Source organism: Coregonus clupeaformis, chromosome 14 (genome assembly GCF_020615455.1).
Source record: "Coregonus clupeaformis isolate EN_2021a chromosome 14, ASM2061545v1, whole genome shotgun sequence".
NCBI lineage: Eukaryota > Metazoa > Chordata > Actinopteri > Salmoniformes > Salmonidae > Coregonus > Coregonus clupeaformis.
Window position 1 is genome coordinate 14,303,756 of NC_059205.1, and position 23,813 is coordinate 14,327,568.

The 23,813-nt window shown below is 43.0% G+C and overlaps 2 protein-coding genes across 7 annotated transcripts; both read left to right on the forward strand.

Annotated features, from left to right (window-relative positions):
* The first annotated feature begins 676 nt into the window (after positions 1-676).
* LOC121581142 (heterogeneous nuclear ribonucleoprotein C-like) lies at positions 677-21,858 on the forward strand. Of its 6 annotated transcripts, none has more exons than XM_045224705.1 (10): positions 681-1,115; positions 1,213-1,280; positions 11,768-11,933; positions 13,268-13,533; positions 13,746-13,830; positions 13,961-14,011; positions 14,954-15,123; positions 16,168-16,281; positions 18,235-18,380; positions 21,161-21,858. In XM_045224705.1, exons 3-10 carry the CDS (start codon positions 11,929-11,931, stop codon positions 21,281-21,283), a joined length of 960 nt encoding a protein of 319 aa, XP_045080640.1. In that variant the 5' UTR covers positions 681-1,115; positions 1,213-1,280; positions 11,768-11,928; the 3' UTR covers positions 21,284-21,858. The 6 variants fall into 6 exon arrangements, with proteins under 6 accessions (XP_045080642.1, XP_041752478.1, XP_045080640.1 ...); XM_045224706.1 differs by having other exon boundaries at positions 1,224-1,280; XM_045224707.1 differs by having other exon boundaries at positions 677-1,280; positions 13,746-13,818.
* Positions 7,637-10,353, forward strand: LOC121581141 (transcriptional repressor CTCF-like). The gene has a single exon (XM_045224703.1). The coding sequence runs from the start codon at positions 8,284-8,286 to the stop codon at positions 10,066-10,068; it is 1,785 nt and encodes a 594-aa protein (XP_045080638.1). The 5' UTR covers positions 7,637-8,283; the 3' UTR covers positions 10,069-10,353.
* Positions 21,859-23,813: the final 1,955 nt, after the last annotated feature.

Here is a 23,813-nt window from a genome sequence, read left to right on the forward strand (position 1 = left end):
CCCAGTACATCACTGGGGCCATCCAGGACCTCTATACCAGGCGGTGTCAGAGGAAGGCCCTAAAAATTATCAAAGACTCCAGTCACCCTAGTCATAGACTGTTCTCTCTGCTACCGCACGGCAAGCAGTACCGGAGCGCCAAGTCTAGGTCTAAAAGGCTTCTTAACAGCTTCTAGGGAGGTGGAGCAAACATTAAGAGTACAGATTATTGTTTAGGATGTTTTTTGAGAAAGATCATGTTTTATTGAGTAAATGTATTTATTGGTTTCTTTTCAAGGTTATTGATGGTTATTTGTTGACGTAAAAATCGAAATTTACCGATTTTAAGGCTGTGTCAATATTAGATTTGGGTTGGGGTGGGGTGGTGTCCTGATAAATTATTTTGGAAAAAATGGTGTCCCCCAAGTTTGAATACCACTGTTGTAGGGAGATGTCTTCAGTTTGGGACACAAGCTTTGACACGACCGACAGTTGCAAGGTTATAACAATAAAAGCATGTGACAGACATTGTAACCAACCACTGACGGGAACGGTTTGGGTTTGCAACGAGTTAGCCAATCAAATTTGATAGGTGTCTATTAAGGCGGATTTAGTCAGAGAGGAAGAGGCGAAGCGAGAGGCTTAAATCTATCCGCGTGATAAGTAGACCAAGTTTATTTAAAAAATAAATAATTTGGAGGTCTATGAGAGTGTCGAATTTTCTACGTGAGGCTTATTTGATCGATTATTCGTTTCGTAATATTGATGTTGTTACACATATTCTGATATAGGTGGGCGCACGTGGCATTCCAGTAACTTTGAGGAAAACTATTTTAAATCGGAGTTGTGTCCATCGTTTACATGCGAATCTGCCCTCTCATTGGCTACAATGTTCCCACCTGATCGCGCCTCCCGTCTACCTTTGCGGTCATGTATTTCCATTGTTAGAGCGGTCAGTCGACTATCTTGTCAAAGTAGATATTTGATTTAATACCAGTCTTGACTCCCTCCCCCTTTATGTGCTGCGCCATTTCGTGCAGGGTGGAACCATTTTCTCATAGCTGCAAGAAGACCACCTCAGTACTGTATTGACAGATTTTGCTGAAATATAAGACATTTTAACCTTTAAGCTCCTGGTGAGTATTTTGATTCAAGACTGTTTTTTATATTTTTTCTCTGACTACAGTATCTTTGGAATTTCATTTTTTAACGCCATGTCTTTTTCTATTTGAGCGAGCGGCTAGATGGCTAACTGTTAGTTAGCTCATCATGGTTCCATCACAGTTTCGAAACATACTGATGTAAGTTACTTACTGTCTTTGGTTCCATTAGCGTTTTAGCAAGCTAGCTAGTTGGCACAACATGCTAGCTAGAAGGATCCCAAATAATTTTACTAGCGTTTTTGACATCTGTTTTGTTGTCTTGCAAACTGAGTTCATGATTGTGTAAGCCGAACTGGTTATATTTTTATGACAATATCTGCGAATAACGCGCTCTCTGGACAATAACACGCTGCACTTCAGCCATTTTGCAGCTAGGTCGTTTGGCTGATTGGCTAGCCTGCAAGCTAAAGTTAGCTAGCTAACCTTGTGGAATTTGTTTTTCGATATAATTTTTTAAAATTAGAAGTCCTCCCTGTTGCACCTTGCTGTTATTATTTTTTTTTTTTTTACATTTTTGTGATTGATTAGCTGGTTTTGGAGTCCTTGAATATCCACAGAAAGACTGATACACGAACGCTATTTTTGCGGGAATTAATGTTTTTTTTCTGCAAGAAATGCTGGTTGGCCATTTTTCTCTGGACACGTTTTTCACATTATAATTAACGTTACGTCATTCATATTTTACGTCGATAATATTAACTATGTCGCAGAAAACACAAGGACATGTGCACTTTTTGTTACCACTAATTAAACGTTACTTTATGAATAATGCAGTTATGTACTCTGTCCTTGCTCAGTCTCACTTTGCTAGACCCTAAACCAATATATAGCTTGCTAGATCACAGCTTTGTATAGGACTTTTTTACTACAATGTGCAGATTATGAGGTTATTTAGGCCTTCCTGTAATCCTTTTAATGAACCTGATTTCATCAAGTTGCATCTTAGACTAAACAATAGTGCTAAAGATATCAGCAAGTGTAGCTCAAAAGTGACTAGACAGTCCACTCTCCGTTTTGATAATAGCTAGTAGTTACATTTACTTTGGAAGTAAGGTGGTGAATCATAAATGCTCTGCTCTGTTTAGAGTTGTGGTGCTTTGCCTCAGGCCCCTCCCTGCCAGAGACCTCAGCATTGATTGATCAGGTTGTTTGTGTGTCTAATAATTACTGGGACGTCCCACTCTAAGTCCTTGTCATACTTCTTGTTATTATTTGGAACGCTATTTGTCGTACACGTTAAAGCTAGAAACGTAATCAAAACTTTACAAGGTGCAGAGAGGTCAGGACCAGTGTGCTTGTAGACACCTTTTTGATATCTTTTATACTTTTTAAACTAAAGAGTGACTGCACTTCCTGATTTTGCGTCTTTTTAAAAATGTGGTTCATGATTGGAAATGCTAGCGGCCATGACCCAAACGTGTGGTTTGATGTGGGTACAGTTAGCTAAATTATTTCGCCAAAAGCTTCAGCTGGCTGGTGTGTGACCATGGCAAAGTTGGTTTGAGTTTGGATAGCCTATCTCCGGGGCTAGTTTGGAACAGTCAATAATAATAATATGCCATTTAGCAGACGCTTTTATCAAAAGCGACTTACAGTCATGTGCGCATACATTTTTACGTATGGGTGGTCACAGGGATCGAACCCACTACCCTGGCGTTATAAGCGCCATGAGACTCCTGAGTGGCTCAGTGGTCTAATGCACTGCATCGCAGTGCTAACTGTGCCACTAGATCCTGGTTCGAATCCAGGCTCTGTCGCAGCCGGCCGCGACCGGGAGACTCATGGGCGGTGCACAATTGGCCCAGCGTCGTCCAGGGTAGGGGAGGGAATGGCCGGCAGGGATGTAGCTCAGTTGATAGAGCATGGCGTTTGCAATGCCAGGGTTGTGGGTTCATTTCCCACGGGGGGCCAGTATAAAAAAAAAAAATGCATTCACTAACTGTAAGTCGCTCTGGATAAGAGCGTCTGCTAAATGACTAAAATGTAAATGTAATTGAGCTACAGAGGACCACAATAAATACACAATGTAAATTAGACAATATTTTCATGTTGCACACGTTTTAGTTTTCTCATTAAATACTTTTAATATTTGTATATTAATTTCTACAATTTATGGTTACTTTTTTTTGGGGGGGGGTTTCAGTCATTGAAATTAGGAGATATTCACATTGTGTAATTTACAGATGGTCCCTAACTAGCCCCATAGGGATACCCAAAGTCAACCTACATTTACCAGGGGCATTATGATCTGGTCACCTGCAGCTGCACCCCGAATGGATGATTACTTGTGTGCTGTGGGCAGGATTGAATAAACCCAACTTTCATCTACCTTGTGAAATACTCTGTTACAAAACTCCGTTTTGAACAAGACTTGACTTTATGACAAATTACGTTGTAGTCAATTTTGACAGAATGTTTCTGACTCGTATCGATTCCACATAGGCTGGTTTCTAAATGACAAGTTGGTTTTTAGGGGCAGTTGCTCTTTAAGCTTTTTGTCAATTTTTTAAAAGCGATTTATTACTTCAACATTCTAACATGATGACCCAACCGGCTCAGCGTGTCAGCCATCGTACGCATGTTGATTTTGTCTATCACCACCAGACACATTCATGGACATTTAGTTAGCTTGCTGTTGCGTTCTAATTTGTCCTGTGAGATAAACATTGGGTTGTTATTTTACCTGCATATGGATCTTTTTTTGCTGAATCTTTGTAGAATTTTGACCCATTTTCAGTCACACAATCATGTGTTCTCTACTCCAATAATTAATCCACAGATAAAAGGGGAAACCTAGTTCGTTTTTAGTTTCTTTGATTAATCTCTCCTCGTTCATTCTTCTGTGGATTTTATATGGCGGTTGGCAACAAACTTTTACTTTAAGGTGTATTACGGCCAGCCACCGACTGGAGTGTGGACCTCTCATCTTTTTATCACCCATGTGGGTAGCCTATATGCTCATAAAAACCAATGAGTAGATGGGAGAGGTGGGACTTGCAGCGCATTAGCGCCTGGCTACACAGACGCCTGCAAGCAGTTTGGATGAAATTATTGAATAACATGTACATTTATTTTGCAAGCTCGCTCACACCGTGGGTGGTCTGGTAAGCATGTAAAGCTCCCCATTGTTAGACAGTCACATGATTTCCAACATTCCATTCAGGGTTGGAAATTAACAAATGCTGGTAGATTTTGTCATTGGCGGGTAAGAATGTATATTTCACCAGCCACGTTGGCGGGTGGTCACAGCATTTGGGAACAGTTTTAATCCTATGCCCACATGTAGAAGTTGGTCAAATTGACAAAGGCTACCTAAGTGTGACTTTCTCCTCTTGTTTCATGGCCAGTTACATAGTTTTGTTCGCATGCTAGGTTGTTTATCAATGTTAGTTTGAGTTTGCTGCAGCTAGGAAGACATCACAGTCAGAGATTTACCACTGTAACGGCCTGTCCCTTAAAGGGCCAGCTGAAAATGTTTGTCTCAACTAATGATTGTGCTTGATTGAGCATGGATCACTCCCAAAAACTTGTATTCATTGTTCTCCTAGGTTTATTTGTGTGCTTCTACATTTCTACTTAGGAGCACATCATGTACTCCTTGTAAAAAATGTCAGCGTAGAGCTCTGAACAATAATAATAAGTAAGCCGTATCACTCAGCTTTTTGTGGCAGGGCAGATACTTTGTTGATTCTTGATGTTCAGTAGTAGAACTGTTTGTTTTTATTATTGGATTTAAATTATTTCTTTTAACATACATTGGTTAAAAGATGCAGGTCACAAAAAGGAAATGAAATTAAACAATATACCCCATTACTTATTACTGGTAGTACATTTATTGTATTTAAAACATTAGAAAGCGTGCTCATCCGTTTGTGTGTGTAATTATTGAGAAAATAATATTTTGGCTAATAAAAAACTTGAGTGGCTGGTAGATAAAAAAAAATAAAAAATCTATCTGCCACAGTGGCTGGTGCACCAAAAAGCTAATATCCCAAACTGATTCCATTCACTGGGATCGATGTAACTTTTGACACAAATCAGCTACTTTGACTCAGGCCCCTTTCCCAACAAGCTCAACAAAGTTAGCGTATGGAATCTTCCTCTACTCACTTATTCAAATCTGGAATCAGAACATAACTTTCACAAATCAAGAGGTACACATGTTTTCAGTGTCCGTAAGGTCATGGAATTTTTATGGTATTTTCCAGGCCTGGAAAAGTTTTAGAAAATGATAAAATCCTAACAGTTTTGGAAATGTCATGGAAATTAATTTCTGTTAATGTAATTTATATCAATTAAATAAAAATCAGCCAGGATTGGAATTACACTTACATGTAGCTTTTATTTTGGATTATGTGGCTTCAACTTGTTTTATAGATACTTCCAGTTGATTTGGGCATCCAATGTATGGGACATTGCAACTCAATAGATGCTTCTCAGCCTGCAAAGTAAACACTTCTAAGGTAGCTCAAATAAATCACTAAACTAGAAAATATACATTTCCTGAAAATGTGTGCGCTTGCTTCAGCTGAATAAAACGATTTGTAGCCTACCATAGCTATTTGATCTTTGATATGTTAAATTAGTGAATTATTTCAAAAGGCATAACTTATTTGTTTGTAATGTTGCAATGTTATATATCAAGGGTGGTCAACCATCCTCCAGGAGAGCTAATAGGTGTGCAGGCTTTTATTCCAGTCCCCCTCTAACAAACCACATTTTAGAAATTAGTTGCTCAAACGGACCTTGATAAACTGGCTCTGATGTGTTTGAGCAGGGCTTGATCAAAAGCCTGCACACCCAGTAGCTCCCCAGTTGACCACATGTTTTATACAGTTGCCTAACAGGTATTCTACTTTGTGAGGGGTTAAGTGCCTTGCACTATGACAGGAGGTGGTACATGGGATCAGAGAGCAGCCTCCCAGTGTCAACACCACATTACACATACTTTAAACAAATATATACGTACAGTTGAAGTCGGAAGTTTACATACACTTAGGTTGCAGTCATTAAAACTCGTTTTTCAACCACTCCAGTTTTGGTAAGTTGGTTAGGACATCTACTTTGTGCATAACACAAGTAATTTTTCCAACAATTGTTTAGACAGATTATTTCACTTATAATTAATTGTATCACAATTCCAGTGGGTCAGAAGTTTACATACACTAAGTTGACTGTGCCTTTAAACAGCTTGGAAAATTCCAGAAAATGATGTCATGGCTTTAGAAGCTTCTGATAGGCTAATTGACATCATTTGAGTCAATTGGAGGTGTACCTGTGGATGTATTTCAAGGCCTACCTTCAAACTCAGTGCCTCTTTGCTTGACATCATGGGAAAATTAAAAGAAATCAGCCAAGACCTCAGAAAAATAAATGTAGACCTCCACAAGTCTGGTTCATCCTTGGGAGCAATTTCCAAACGCCTGAAGGTACCACGTTCATCTGTACAAACAATAGTACGCAAGTATAAACACCATGGGACCACGTAGCCGTCATACTTCTCAGGAAGGAGACGCGTTCTGTCTCCTAGAGATGAACGTACTTTGGTGCGAAAAGTGCAAATCAATCCCAGAACAACAGCAAAGGACCCTGTGAAGATGCTGGAGGAAACCGGTACAAAATTATCTATATCCACCGTAAAATGAGTCCTATATCGACATATCCTGAAAGGCTGCTCAGCAAGGAAGAAGCCACTGCTCCAAAACCGCCATAAAAAAGCCAGACTACGGTTTCAACTGCACATGGGGACAAAGATCGTACTTTTTGGAGAAATGTCCTCTGGTCTGATGAAACAAAAATATAACTGTTTGGCCATAATGACCATCGCTATGTTTGGAGGAAAAGGGGGAATGCTTGCAAGCCGAAGAACACCATCCCAACCATGAAGCACGGTGGTGGCAGCATCATGCTGTGGGGGTGGAAGGAAAATTATGTGGATATATTGAATCAACATCTCAAGACATCGGTCAGGAAGTTAAAGCTTGGTCGCAAAAGGGTCTTCCAAATGGACAATGACGCCAAGCATACTTCCAAAGTTGTGGCAAAATGGCTTAAGGACACCAAAGTCAAGGTATTGGCGTGGCCATCACAAAGCCCTGACCTCAATCCTATAGAAAATTTGTGGGCAGAACTGAAAAAGCGTGTGCGAGCAAGGAGGCCTACAAACCTGACTCAGTTACACCAGCTCTGTCAGGAGGAATGGGCCAAAATTCACCCAACTTATTGTGGGAGGTTGTGGAAGGCTACCCAAAACGTTTGACCCAAGTTAAACAATTTAAAGGCAATTCTCCCAAATACTAATTGAGTGCATGTAAACTTCTGACCCACTGGGAATGTGAGGAAAGAAATAAAAGCTGAAATAAATCATTCTCTCTACAATTATTCTGACATTTCACATTCTTAAAATAGTGGTGATCCTAACTGACCTAAGACAGGGGATTTTTACAAGCATTAAATGTCAGGAATTGTGAAACTGAGTTTAAATGTATTTGGCTAAGGTGTATGTAAACACTTGACTTCAACTGTACATAGAAACGCCGCTAATGGTTGGTCATCGAAATTTGGTTAAAACTCATGGATTTTCCATGACTTCTCCATCTGTCAAAATGTGTATGAACCTTATTTTACTACCCGCTTGAACTACTTTTCGCATCAAATCTTTGAAACAACTGCAGTTTTGACCACTTTTCCCACAAGTTAGACGACAACTTGGGTATGAAATCTTATTCTACTTCTCTGCTTTTCAAATCTAAAATCCGAACACTTCTTCCACTAACACAAACATTTAAAGAGCTAAAGCAAGCTCCAACATGTTTTACTTCATGTAAAATTACCATCTAATTAGGCTACTAATTAGGACTGGGGATTGCTGGGGACCTCACGATATTATCACGATACTTGGGTGCCGCGATTTGATACTGATTTTATTTCGATTCGATGTTCCAAACAATTGCTCACCATATGTCTGCTGCAGAGAGACGAGAAAGCCATGAGAATGAGTTTTGATCAGTCATGGAATTAAGTGCTCTAAACAAATTGGCTCCCTATTTTAAAACGAAGATGGAGAGCAAACAATTAAGGAAAAATACTGGAGTTTTGGTACAGCCAACTAGCGCAAAGATAATATTGTGGTATTGTCAAAATGAGAAGATATAGCGTCAAAATGCACTGCGAGCCCCAGACTGAAGACCCACAATGGACCACGGACCCAGACTACCAGCCCCCAGCCAAGAAGACTGCCAAGAAGGCAAAGAAGAGCAAGCTGCGCTACAACACAGAGGGGGACAAAGACAACATGGATGTGTCTGTCTATGACTTTGAGGAGGAGCAGCAGGAGGGGATGCTCTCTGAGGTCAACGCGGAGAAGGTGGTGGGCAACATGAAGCCCCCCAAACCCACCAAGATCAAGAAGAAGGGTGTGAAGAAAACATTCCAGTGTGAGCTGTGTAGCTACACCTGTCCCCGCCGCTCCAACCTGGACCGACATATGAAGAGCCATACGGACGAGAGGCCCCACAAGTGCCATCTGTGTGGAAGGGCCTTCAGGACCGCTACCCTGCTGAGGAACCACCTCAACACACACACAGGTACCAGACCACACAAGTGTCAAGATTGTGACATGGCCTTTGTGACCAGCGGAGAGCTGGTCCGACATCGTCGCTACAAGCACACTCATGAGAAACCCTTCAAGTGCTCCATGTGTGACTATGCCAGTGTGGAGGTGAGCAAGCTGAAGCGGCACATCCGTTCCCACACCGGGGAGCGTCCGTTCCAGTGCAGTCTGTGCAGCTACGCCAGCAGAGACACCTACAAGCTGAAGAGACACATGAGGACACACTCGGGAGAGAAGCCATATGAATGCTACATCTGCCACGCCCGTTTCACCCAGAGTGGAACCATGAAGATGCACATCCTGCAGAAGCACACAGAGAACGTGGCCAAGTTCCACTGCCCCCACTGTGACACAGTTATCGCCCGCAAGAGTGACCTGGGTGTCCATCTGCGTAAGCAGCACTCGTTCATTGAGCAGGGCAGGAAATGCCGTTACTGTGATGCTGTGTTCCACGAGCGCTACGCTCTCATCCAGCACCAGAAGTCCCACAAGAATGAGAAACGCTTCAAGTGTGACCAGTGTGACTACTGCTGCAGACAAGAGCGCCACATGCTGATGCACAGGCGCACGCACACAGGAGAGAAGCCTTACTCCTGTAGCCAGTGCGAGAAGACCTTCCGTCAGAAGCAGCTCCTGGACATGCACTTCCGGCGCTACCATGACCCCAACTTTGTGCCGACTGCCTTTGTGTGCACAAAGTGTGGCAAGACCTTCACCCGCAGGAACACCATGGCCAGACATGCAGAGAACTGTAACGGGGATCCTGGTGAAGGAGAGAATGGAACCCCACCCAAGAGAGGACGAGGTGGGAGGAAGAGGAAGATGCGCTCAAGGAAGGACGATGATGACGACGACAGTGAGGACAATGCTGATCCTGAGCTGGATGACATTGATGAAGAGGATGAGGAGGCTGAGGCGGCACTGCTGGAGGATGAAGAAGAGGAGGAGGAGGAGATGGAGTTGGAGCAGGCTCCACCCACCAAGCCTATCCCTGCCCCTGTGGAGCCTCCCGTGAAGAGGAAACGCGGTAGACCCCCCAAGAATACGCCCAAACCCGCCTCACCTGCCAAAGCTAGCAAGGCTACCCCTAAGGGCAAGGCTGCTGCAGCAGCCATCATCCAGGTGGAGGATGAGAATACAGGTGCCATAGAGAACATCATAGTGAAGAATGAGCCAGAGGCTGAGCAGGCTGCCATAGAGGTGGTGGTTGAGCAGTCAGAGGAGGCAGAGGCAGGGGTAGCGCTGCCTGTAGCAGAGGTTGCGTCCAACGGAGATCTCACCCCTGAGATGATCTTCAGCATGATGGACCGGTGATCTAGCCCACACAGACAGCTCAAGGACTTCCCCCTTCTCTCAACATTTCCCTTCAAGTCCACCCTCTTCATATGATCTGCCATATTACAAACCACTCCGCTTTACTCTTTATTTTCATAATTTGTTTTTAACAAATCTGTGTTTCTTTTCACTCTCAAACCCACATCCTTCCATGCATTCACTGTAACAGTTTAAGTTCCAATTGCTTTGGTCTGGGGCGGCAGGTAGCTTAGTGGGTAAGAGCGTTGTGCCAGTAACCGAAAGGTCGCTGGTTCTAATCCCCGAGCCGACTAGGTGAAAAAATCTGTCGATGTGCCCTTAAGGCACTTAACCCTAATTGCTCCTGTAAGTCGCTCTGGATAAGAGCGTCTGCTAAATGACTAAAATGTAAATGTAAAATCAATATCCCGATATGTAACTATCGATTTCCCCTCCCCCATCACTACTACTAATAATCAAGTTTTAGTTTGGTCTGGTCTCATCTTTGGAACATGCCTAGTACAGGGCAATTCCACGATAAGAGTGATGCTGAGACTAAGATTTCACTTTAAAATGTAGGCCAAACAAAAACCAATGATTGCAAAGTTAAACAAACCATACAACTCTATGCACAAGGACTACTTTTTACAATTTCCACAACATTTTACAAAAACACATTTACTTGAGAAACCGTGCCGATGCAAAGTTTGGTAACAGAATTACGGTTTGTGCCAACAATACAGTTTTAAGAAAATAGAGTTAAGAAAATATTGACTAAATAAACGAAATGGAAAAAAAAGTAACACAATAAAATAACAATAATACTAAATACAGGGGGTAAAGGTACTGAGTCAATGTGCGGGGGTACAGGTTAGTCAAGATAATTTGTACATGGGTAGGGGTAAAGTGACTGCATAGATAATAAACAGCGAGTAGCAGCAGTGTAAAAACAAAGGGGGGGAGTCAATGCAATATATCTGCTCTGACAAATGTTATTGTGCACTTCGGTTCTATGAAATAAGGGAGTCGGGACATTCAGCACTACAGTGCACAGCTCCCGCCTCCCCACACACACATCACCGCATGCAGTGCTGCTGAAGGCCCATGAGCAGCGTGAGTGTTCTGGTGGCCCCTGCACAGAACATTCACTGTTGGTGAAATCCTCAAAGTAGGCATAGGCCCACTTGTCCTCGTTTACGTTCACAAAGACTATTTAGCTTCTCAATGTGTTCATGCAAAAGAACGTCCCAATGTTATTTCTCTGTGTGCATCACACGGCTACTCATATAGTACATTTGAAGACTTGTCAGCTGTTACCACATTACCTCCCACTGCTTCTCCCCTTAATCACAGTTAGAGCTAAGCAGGTCTAGGCCCACTGTCTGTTGATGTAACTTAGTCTTGCAATGGATGCCTGACCGGTAATAAAAAATAAAAAAGCAATCAACATATTGATACTGTTGCATAATCTGTCACTAAAAGTACCTGAAGCATATTGCATCTTTCTCTTAAACAAGTTGGTAGGCTAGGCAACTCCTATTGTTACACATCAATAGCAGAAAGGGTGTCGCCTGAATGCTCCTCTATAGGATGGCCCTAAACCCTGGTTTTCTCTGTATTTGGCTCATAACTGAATTATGTGCAAAACCCAACCAGGTAAGACTGTAATAACCCTGTACATCCAATGTCACTGAGGTGTGTTCTCTGTCACCCGCCTCAGTATAAGTCGTGGGGCGAAGTTCTGCATTCTGAGAGGGTGCTGATGGAATTGTAGTTTTTGCTGAGAGCACCCAAGACACCTGCCCGTTCACACTGGCCCTGCGCTCAGTGTCAAAGAACTGACTGACTGACAGACAGACGATCGCCCTGCACACAGACGCTATGGAGTGAGTGATGGTTATTTAACCCCCAATGGTTGTTAACGTCTCCTTTTTTTGACACTCAGGTTGTATGCAGTGCCAGTGAGAAATCTCACTCCCTAACGTCCGATTGTGCACTAACTCCTTTGCCCAGCTTTCCTTAAATTACCACGTGCCACTAATATTATAAGCACCTAATTTGTACACACTCATGCCTTTTCCCGACCATATGCTTACAGTGCTAAATAGTAGCCTATAGCGTGACATTCTCAAAATGTTCAAGCACTTATCTATTTACTGCTTTGAGACACTTGTTAACTATGGCCCCAGATGTGCAATTCAGGCAATATAAAACAAACCCTGCAACAAAACCTGCTACAGGTGGATTGGAACACACACTGCCCCGTCCACACTGTTCTAATATAATACCCTGTTGTCTGAACAGTCAGTGGACACCCGTGTGCATCCGTTTCTTCCAGGAACATTTCAATTGTAATAGGCTGTTGAATGAGTTGTGGTTTGTGTATGAATTGAAATGTGATGTGCAGCTTCTGTACGTCTGCATAAATACAACGTTATGGTGTTTTTCACATATGGTAATAGAAGTTATTGTCTTTGATTACTTATTGTGCATATTAATGCAACTTATTGTGCTTATTCCCAATCCTTTTTTTACAGTAGGACCTCCTGGAGTTGCACCATATGCACCAACCTAGACATACATACTGTATATGTACTACTGATATTAAAGGGATACTTTGGGATTTTGGCAGAGGCCCTTTATCGACTTCCCCAGAGTCAGATTAACTTGTGGATACCATTGTTATGTCTCTGTCCAGTATGAAGGAAGTTCGAGAGAGTTTTCCGAGCCAATGCTAACTAGTGTTAGCGTAATGACTGGAAGTCTATGGGTATCTACTATACATACTAGCAGATACTCATAGACTTCCAGTCATTGCGCTAACGTTAGTTAGCATTGGCTTGCAAAACTACCTCGAACTTCCTTCATACTGGACACTGAGACATAACAATGGTATCCACAAATTAATCTGACTCTGGGGAAGTAGATAAAGGGCCTCGTTGCCTAAATCCAAAGTATCCCTTTTAAGGCTAATTGTTGTTACACTACCAACACATGGGACATCTGATTTGAAGATACGACACAAACAAATTTGTGCATGAGATGCTTAAACTATTTTACATATTTTGGTGATATAATATTACACTGAACAAGGTCAAGTGTTCATTCTGAACATTCCCTGCCACTCGCTTTGTTTGTATATAAAGATGGTTGAGTAGTGTTATCTTGCAGTGACATAGTTAATAATTGGGGTTTCGCCCGTCTCTCCCTCCTCCACCAGTCGGTCCCCCACCACCAGCAGCCTGATGGCCAGCAACGTGACCAACAAGACGGACCCGCGCTCACTCAACTCGCGGGTCTTCATCGGGAACCTCAACACGCTCCTGGTCACCAAGGCAGACGTGGAGGCAATCTTCAGCAAGTACGGCAAGATCGTGGGCTGTTCTGTGCACAAGGGCTTTGCCTTCGTCCAGTTCGCCAACGAGAGATGCGCACGTACCGCCGTAGGGGCCGAGGACGGACGCATGATCGTGGGACAGGTGCTGGGTAAGGATTAAAGCCTGCCTCTGGGGCTGGTGAGCAATGCCTCAAACTCAGGGTTCAATGGGTATTGGACAAAACAGACCTTTTCGGTACAGTACCTGGCCTGCTTGTGGAGGATGAGAACAGTTTTTAAAGGTGCCTCTGTAAGGACTGAATATGGATAAAGATTGTATTTCCAACTGCCAACCAAGACTGACTGTCTCTCTCTTCCTCAGACATTAACTTGGCTGGAGAACCCAAACCCCACAGGTCAAAGACCACAAAGCGATTGGCGGGAGACATGTACAGGTCTGATTCAATGTAAAGAACCACGTTTTTAAATATCTAATATCAAATGTGAGCCACCTCTGGGTCTCAATCTTACTCTTACTTTGATAATTCCTCTTCTCCACTGCATACATGCATACAACTATTTTTCTTCTCCCCACAGTAGTCCCACATTTGATCTGGACTACGACTTCCAGAGAGATTACTATGACAGGTGAGTCCAGTGCTTTGTCTGTTCCCACTTCCTATGTTTCAGCTCTATTTAACTATACTGACCAAAAATATAAACGCAACAATTTCAATGGTTTTACTGAGTTAGTTCATATATGGAAATCAGTCAATTGAAATAAATTCATTAGGCCCTAATCTATGGATTTCACTTGACTGGAAATACAGATTTGCATCTGTTGGTCAGGGATGCCTTTAAAAAAATGGTCTCACAATGGGCCTCAGGATCTCGTCACGGTATTTGTGCATTCAAATTGCCATAAATAAAATGCTATTGTTTTCGTCAGTAGCTTATGCCTGCCCATACCATAACCCCACCGCCACCATGGGACACTGTTCACAACATTGACATCAGCAAACTGCTCGCCCACACAACGCCATACACGTGGTCTGCGGTTGTAAAGCCAGTTGGACACACTGCTAAATTCTCTAAAATGACATTGGAGGTAGCTTATGGTAGAGAAATGAACATTTAAATTCTCTGGCAACAGCTCTGGTGGACATTCCTGCAGTCAGCATGCCAATTGCACGCTCCCTCAACTTGAGACATCTGTGGCATTGTGTTGTGTGACAAAACTGCACATTTTAGAGTGGCTTTTTATTGTCCCCAGCACAAGGTGCACCTGTGTAATGATCATGCTGTTTAATCAGCTTCTTGATATGCCACAGCTGTCAGGTGGATTGATTATATTGGCAAAGGAGAAATGCTCACCAACAGGGATGTAAATAAATTTGTGCACAAAATTTGAGAGAATTAAACATTTTGTGCGTATGGAAAATTCCTGGGATTTATTTCAGCTCATGAAACATGGGACCAACACTACATGTTGTGTTTATATTTTTCTTTAGTGTAGATAACTCAATATGCAAGCAGAATTAGTGTAAAGGCAGTAGATTGTTCATTCATTACTCGCTGTTCTATTCTCAGAGTGTACTCGTACCCATCCCGCGTGCCCCCTCCTCCTCCTCCACCCATGTCCCGAGCAGTGATCCCGTCCAAGCGCCCACGGGTCAGCATGACTGGAGGGGGCAGCCGCCGCGCCAAGGCCAGTTTCTCCTCTTCCTCCAAGAGCAGCCAGAGGGCATCCTCAAGAACAAGTCCGTGCCCAGCCCTCTCTTCTCTAGCCACTCGAATAGCACACTACTTGTAATACACTTTGCACATTGCACAGTATACTATTTGTAGCATCCTCATGCAGTACCTGCTGTCAATGCTCACCAGGGCCTAAAATTAACACCCAACACCTGCCAAATGCAGGTAGATTTTGGCATTGGCGGGTAAGATGTATATTTCACCAGCTACGTTGGAGGGTGGTCAGGGCTCCACAGTGTGAAGTGTGTCACTCGCATTTGCAAATAGAAATAGTCAAGTATGATCACATTTATAGTAAAATAAATGCTGCAGTAGCTGTTTTCAAAGTATTTCTGCCGTTTTTGTTTAATTGCTGGTAAATGTATTGCACAAAGTCAAAGAACTACGAATCCTATATAGCCTATTCCACCTCGTGCTGCAACACTGCCTGGCTGGGGGCTGTGCGTATGTGAAGAGCTGAGCGAAAGATTCATTTTTAGAAGAGCTGTGCACAGGCATAAAAGTGGGTCTAATCTACTTGAAACCAAAGTCTACTGAAGTGAGACTTTGTCCTTTGTGTTTCTTGGCTATTTACATTGTTTTGTTCACAAGCTAGGTTGTTATTCTATGTTTGCGTTTCAACTACTAGGGAAGAGAAGACAACGCTTCTACTAGTCAGACTCAATCTCACAGGCACAAACATGACAAGTCGCAATACCACGGTAACCTCCCGCCCTTTAAAAGGGGCAGGTGAAATTGTCTCATCTGTGATATTTTACTTCTTACTAGTAATACATGTATTGTTTTAGGAACATTACAAAGCACACTCATCTGTTTTTTATTTTTATTTTTTATTGGTGTAATTATAGCGAGGGGGGGATTTTGGCTGGTGGACCAAAACGTTTATTTTATGCCCTGATGCTCACGGTGCTGGGCTTGAGGTTAATCGCATGTTGCTAATGAAAGTTACTCACACAGCACTTTAATACAGAGCTTCATAAGGTAGTGTGATCAAAGGAGCTATCTCTTAAACCTTTATCCCAATTTGTTCTCTGTCTCTTTTCTCTCAGTGAAAACAGATGACCTGCAGACCATCAAGAAGGAGCTGACAATGATTAAACACAAAGTAGACTACCTGCTGGAGAGCCTAGAGCTTATGGAGAAGGACCACAGCAAGAAGTCAGGTAGAGTGCAGGAGTATCACCTTAACCATGTGTTCAAAGCTTTTACAAAAAGAAAGTTGCACACTATGCTCCCAAACATTGAATTGGTATGGCAACCAATGTTTCGGCACGCAGTGCCTCCTTCAGGGTTACATGGTAAATGCTTGAACCAGGTTATGTGGACAGTCAACTTTTATAACATAAAAAAAATGCATGAGCTGGTTTGTACTCTGTATGTACAGTGGGGAAAAAAAGTATTTAGTCAGCCACCAATTGTGCAAGTTCTCCCACTTAAAAAGATGAGAGAGGCCTGTAATTTTCATCATAGGTACACGTCAACTATGACAGACAAATTGAGAAAACAAAATCCAGAAAATCACATTGTAGGATTTTTAATGAATTATTTGCTAATTATGGTGGAAAATAAGTATTTGGTCAATAACAAAAGTTTCTCAATACTTTGTTATATACCCTTTGTTGGCAATGACACAGGTCAAACGTTTTCTGTAAGTCTTCAAGGTTTTCACACACTGTTGCTGGTATTTTGGCCCATTCCTCCATGCAGATCTCCTCTAGAGCAGTGATGTTTTGGGGCTGTCGCTGGGCAACATGGACTTTCAACTCCCTCCAAAGATTTTCTATGGGGTTGAGATCTGGAGACTGGCTAGGCCACTCCAGGACCTTGAAATGCTTCTTACGAAGCCACTCCTTCGTTGCCCGGGCGGTGTGTTTGGGATCATTGTCATACTGAAAGACCCAGCCACGTTTCATCTTCAATGCCCTTGCTGATGGAAGGAGGTTTTCACTCAAAGTCTCACGATACATGGCCCCAATCATTCTTTCCTTTACACGGATCAGTCGTCCTGGTCCCTTTGCAGAAAAACAGCCCCAAAGCATGATGTTTCCACCCCCATGCGTCACAGTAGGTATGGTGTTCTTTGGATGCAACTCAGCATTCTTTGTCCTCCAAACACGACGAGTTGAGTTTTTACCAAAGAGTTTTTACCAAAAAGTTCTATTTTGGTTTCATCTGACCATATGACATTCTCCCAATCCTCTTCTGGATCATCCAAATGCACTCTATCAAACTTCAGACGGGCCTGGACATGTACTGGCTTAAGCAGGGGGACACGTCTAGCACTGCAGGATTTGAGTCCCTGGCGGCGTAGTGTGTTACTGATGGTAGGCTTTGTTACTTTGGTCCCAGCTCTCTGCAGGTCATTCACTAGGTCCCCCCGTGTGGTTCTGGGATTTTTGCTCACCGTTCTTGTGATCATTTTGACCCCACGGGGTGAGATCTTGCGTGGAGCCCCAGATCGAGTGAGATTATCAGTGGTCTTGTATGTCTTCCATTTCCTAATAATTGCTCCCACAGTTGATTTCTTCAAACCAAGCTGCTTACCTATTGCAGATTCAGTCTTCCCAGCCTGGTGCAGGTCTACAATTTTGTTTCTGGTGTCCTTTGACAGCTCTTTGGTCTTGGCCATAGTGGAGTTTGGAGTGTGACTGAGGTTGTGGACAGGTGTCTTTTATACTGATAACAAGTTCAAACAGCTGCCATTAATACAGGTAACGAGTGGAGGACAGAGGAGCCTCTTAAAGAAGAAGTTACAGGTCTGTGAGAGCCAGAAATCTTGCTTGTTTGTAGGTGACCAAATACATATTTTCCACCATAATTTGCAAATAAATTCATAAAAAATCCTACAATGTGATTTTCTGGATTTTTTTTCCTCAATTTGTCTGTCATAGTTGACGTGTACCTATGATGAAAATTACAGGCCTCATCTTTTTAAGTGGGAGAACTTGCACAATTGGTGGCTGACTAAATAATTTTTTTCCCCCACTGTATACCAGCAATCTCAGCATTCTTATGACTTGTATGCATAGTTAAGGGATTTCATTGTTGAACTTTCTTTTGACGCCTTCTTTTTCTCTGGCTTGTTTGACCCGGATCGCGCTCTCTTTCTGTAACAGATGGGAAGGGTGCAAAGCCTGAGCCTGGAGAGGTGTCCTCACAGCAGCACTGCAGCAACAAGAAGGAGGAGAGCATCAAGAGGGAGAGGGAGAGCCAGGATCTCAATGACTCTGAGGAGGAGGGGGATCTGCTAGAAGAGGAGGAGGTGAGATGGAAGAAACGAGGGAGGGGGAAGAGGAGAAAATGTCATGATGCTGCTAAAGATAAATGGTTTGACCTGTGTCTGCTACACAGAATAAAAATGTAAACGCAACATGCAACTACAACTGGAACATGCTGTCATACACGTCGATCCAGAGCATCCCAACCATGCTCAATGGGTGACATGTCTGGTGAGTATGCAGGCCATGGAAGAACTGAAACATTTTCAGCTTCCAGGAATTGTGTACAGGTCCTTGCGACATGTGGCCATGCATTATCATGCTGAAAAGAGGTGATGGCAGTGGATGAATGGCACGACAACGGGCCTCAGGATCTCGTCACGGTATCTCTGTGCATTCAAATTGCCATTGATAAAATGCAATTGTGTTCATTGTCCGTATCTTATGCCTGCCCATACCATAACACCACTGCCACCATGGGGCACTCTGTTCACAACGTTGACATCAGCAAAACGCTTGCCCACATGACGCCATATGCCCGGTACAGTTAAAACCGGGATTAATCCGTGAAGAGCACACTACTCCAGCGTGCCAGTGGCCATCGAAGGTGAGCATTTGCCTACTGAAGTTGGTTACGACACCGAACTGCAGTCAGGTCAAGACCCTGGTGAAGACAACGAGCATGCAGATGAGCTTCCTTTAGATGGTTTCTGACAGTTTGTGCAGAAAGTCTTTGGTTTTGCAAACCCAGTCTCATCAGCTATCCGGGTGGATGGTCTCAGACGATCCTGTAGGTGAAGAAGCCGGATGTGGAGGTCCTGGGCTGGCGTGGTTACAAATGGTCTGCGGTTGTGAGGCCGGTTGGACGTACTGCCAAATTCTCAAAAATGACGTTGGAGGCATTCCTGCAGTCAGCATGCCAATTGCACGCTCCCTCAACTTGAGACATCTGTGGCATTGTTGTGACAAAACTGCACGTTTTAGTGACCTTTTATTGTCCCCAGCACAAGGTGCACCTGTGTAATAATCATGCTGTTTAATCAGTTTACCTGTCAAGTGGATGGATTATCTTGGCAAAGGAGAAATGCTCACTAACAGGGATGTAATCAAATTTGTGCACAACATTTGAGAGAAATACACTTTTGTGCTCATTTCAACTCATGAAACATGGGACCAACACTTTACAGTCTTGGTCAAAAGTTTTGAATGACACAAATGCTAATTTTCACAAAGTCTGCTGCTTCAGTTTTGATGATGGCAATTTGCATATACTCCAGAATGTCATGAAGAGTGATCAGATGAATTGCAATAAATCAGAAAGTCCCTCTTTGCCATGAAAATGAACTTAATCCCCCCAACAAAAATTCCACTGCATTTCAGCCCTGCCACTAAAGGACCAGCTGCCATCATGTCAGTGATTCTCTTGTTAACACAGGTGAGAGTGTTGACGAGGACAAGGCTGGAGATCACTCTGTCATGCTGATTGAGTTAGAATAACAGACTGGAAGCTTTAAAAGCAGGGTGGTGCTTGAAATCATTGTTCTTCCTCTGTTAACCATGGTTACCTGCAAGGAAAGACGTGCTGTCATCATTGCTTTGCACAAAAAGGGCTTCACAGGCAAGGATATTTCTGCTAGTAAGATTGCACCTAAATCAACCATTTTTCGGATCATCAAGAACTTCAAGGAGAGAGGTTCAATTGTTGTGAAGAAGGCGTCAGGGCGTCCAAGAAAGTCCAGCAAGCGCCAGGACCGTCTCCTAAAGTTGATTCAGCTGCGGGATCGGGGCACCACCAGTGCAGAGCTTGCTCAGGAATGGCAGCAGACAGGTGTGAGTGCATCTGCACGCACAGTGAGGCGAAGACTTTTGGAGGATGGCCTGGTGTCAAGAAGGGCAGCAAAGAAGCCACTTCTCTCCAGGAAAAACATCAGGGACAGACTGATATTCTGCAAAAGGTACAGGGATTGGACTGCTGAGGACCTGGGTAAAGTCAATTTCTCTGATGAATACCCATTCCGATTGTTTGGGGCATCCGGAAAAAAGCTTGTCCGGAGAAGACAAGGTGAGCGCTACCATCAGTCCTATGTCATGCCAACAGTAAAGCATCCTGAGACCATTCATGTGTGGGGTTGCTTCTCAGCCAAGGGAGTGGCCTCACTCACAATTTTGCCTAAGAACACAGCCATGAATAAAGAATGGTACCAACACATCCTCCGAGAGCAACTTCTCCCAACCATTCAAGAACAGTTTGGTGACGACCAATGCCTTTTCCAGCATGATGGAGCACCTTGCCTTAAGGCAAAAGTGATAACTAAGTGGCTCGGGGAACAAAACATAGAAATTCTGGGTCCATGGCCAGGAAACTCACCAGACCTTAATCCCATTGAGAACTTGTGGTCAATCCTCAAGAGGCGGGTGGACAAACAAAAACCCACAAATTCTGACAAACTCCAAGCATTGATTATGCAAGAATGGGCTGCCATCAGTCAGGATGTGGCCCAGAAGTTAATTGACAGCATGCCAGGGTGGATTGCAGAGGTCTTGAAAAAGAAGGGTCAACACTGCAAATATTGACTCTTTGCATAAACTTAATGTAATTGTCAATAAAAGCCTTTGACACTTATGGAATGCTTGTAATTATACTTCAGTATACCATAGTAACATCTGACAAAAATATCTCATAACACTGAAGCAGCGAACTTTGAAGACCAATACTTGTGTCATTTTCAAAAGTTTTGACCACGACCTGTACATGTTGCGTTTATATTTGTTCAATGTAATTTGAGTATTGTTTATACTCACACCACCTAATATGGTCTCTCAGGTGAAGAATCAACAAAGAGAGGAGGAGGAGGAGGATGATGATGATGATGAAGAGGAGGAGGAAGGAGAGCATGTGGATGGAGACGACGATGGTGACAGTGTCAACGGAGATGAGGACTCTTAGACAACACGGAGACTGAAGCACACTTGTACAGACAACACATCCACATGGCTTCCAGTGGCACCGCCGACTCCTATTTTAATACCCACACTAATACGAAACGTGAGAACGTCAATACACACAAACGCACACATAGAACACCTGCCCCCACTACCACCCTTCCATTGTCCCACAGGCCTTTTATTTTTCAAAATGCAATTTAGTTTGTCCCTGTTTCAGCCCCCTCCTATCACAGTGTAAACATTTAGCATTGTCTTGCAGCCAGGTACATTGGAACTAGATGTAGATAGCGAGCAGTATGACGTGATTTTCTGTGCTGCTGTTCCTCTTTTGACCAGCAGAGAGCAGGAATGGCTGTTTTCTATGACCTGAGCCACAAGTCAAACCACCACATTGGCTTTACTAGGATTGGTAATCAAGAGATGACAACTTTAAAGATTGAGTGAACATTTAAAGACATTTATTTTTTAATTCGCCCACTTGAGCTTGTATGTTCCTTCTTTTCATGTCATTGTTTTTTATACTACTCGGTCTAAGTTGTACTGTAATAATAAATTGCAATTAAATACTCAAATTGATTAATGCATCTGTATTTCATTGAAACAGGTTTTCAGATGCACACCTAATTTATCAGGTATTATTAGTTGTGTTTGGGTGAAGATAGCCCAATAATAAATAACTGATATCATGTGTATTGTGGATCACCAGAGGGCACCATGTTTGGATATCAGATCACTACAAACAGTCCCTTCTCATATCCTTTATCATGGTTCCACTTCAAGAACCTCCCAACCAGGCATGCAAACAAATTATGCTTTGTTGTTCATATAGGTAGTAGGTACACTAGGGCTGACCCTATTGCGGAGGCCTAGACTAAAAGCCAATTTATGCTTGATCCGAAAATGTGGTTGGAGTCTCCACATGCAGTAGCGATTTTAGCATGTAAATCTTTTATGCACGCCAGCAAAGCCACAACACTAAACAATACATTAATTCCACTATAATGGTGAAAAACGGTGCCCACAAACTGTTAGGGCCTACATAAAGCTGTCCCAACAGCAGAGCTTTCTTTTCAGCACCATGGAGTGAATCCTTACCACCGCTACACCTGGCAATCAGCGGAGCGTTGTCTGGCAGCGAAACAGTTAATTCAGCCTCATTTACTGCTTTTTTTAAAAACATTGCTGACTTGCTTAAACAAATGTGGTTTCTGCTGACAATTGAGATGTATTAACTATGGCATAAGAGAACGACGAGTGGATGAGGCAATCTGTAATACGGACGTAGTCATAACTTTGTTCAGCACTTTTGAAATGTACAGCGACAGAATTCAGAACATGGGCCGTTCTTACAGTATTCTCCCTGTACACCAAGCCAGAACCATAGGATAAATAAAGGGGGCATATAAGCAGACAATGAAAGCTCTTACAATATTTGATGATAACATTTCTCTAAAACATGTGCACCACCAAGTCAAACCAGTAGGCTAAGTTATGAGGGGGAAAGGGACCAAATAATGAGGGTGAGGCACATGGGCTACTAACAGCTTACTACGCAACATACACTTTGTATTACTTTCTTAGCTACAGTATACATATCTCCCTGGCATATTACATCATTTATGCAGCCGTATACAATCCATTTTTGGACTCACCTTGTACTGTGCTCAATTGAACAGGAAGGTGGCGCGGCGGTCTTTCTTGTGGGCAAATTTTGTCATGAAATTTTTTAAAGTCGGGCATTCTCTGGATTTATGGTGCTTTCAAGACAACTGGGAACTCTGGGGGAAAAAAAACTAGGTCGAATCATGACGTCAGTGATCTTCAGCTCGGAGCTCTAGAAAGAGGCCCGAGTTCCCGACTTGGAATTCAGAGTCGGATGACTGTTCAAAACGTATTTTCCCAGTCTGAGCTTTTTTCATAGTTCCCAGTTGTCTTGAACTCACTGAAGTCTGAGATTTCCAAGTTTCCAGTTGTTTTGAACGCGGCAGAAGTCATGCTTGATTGACAGCATGGCCAATGTATTCAACCTTTTCTGGCCCATGGCATGTGAATGTTTATCCTTTTAAGCTTGGAAAAGAGACCCTTAAACCCAGACTTGGACCACACACCCACTCCACTGAATAGCAGGCTAGTGATTGCTTTGCAATGCTTGCAGTTAGCCACTGATTCCTTCCAAACCACTTATTGTTGAATTTGCTATTTCCAACTTGTTGGATGGCCGATGAGCACCGATACGTTTTACCTAGAACTTCTCTTCATATGACAAGGATTTGACAGTAGATTGTCGACTTGATTCATGATGACTGCTTGTCTAGCTTGAGTGACAGAACACTGAGCCAATCACGGCGCAACTAGAGAACATTACCACCCCCTACGCTCTTTATTTTCCCGCTGGCTGCCCTACCAGCACAGAAAGGACTGAGCTAGGCTGAAACACCTGCATTTTGGAGCTGCCTTACTCAAGAAAGCAAAAAAGAGACCATGTTTGTAGAGAGACTTTATTAACTCAATGATTGTTTTTCATACATTGT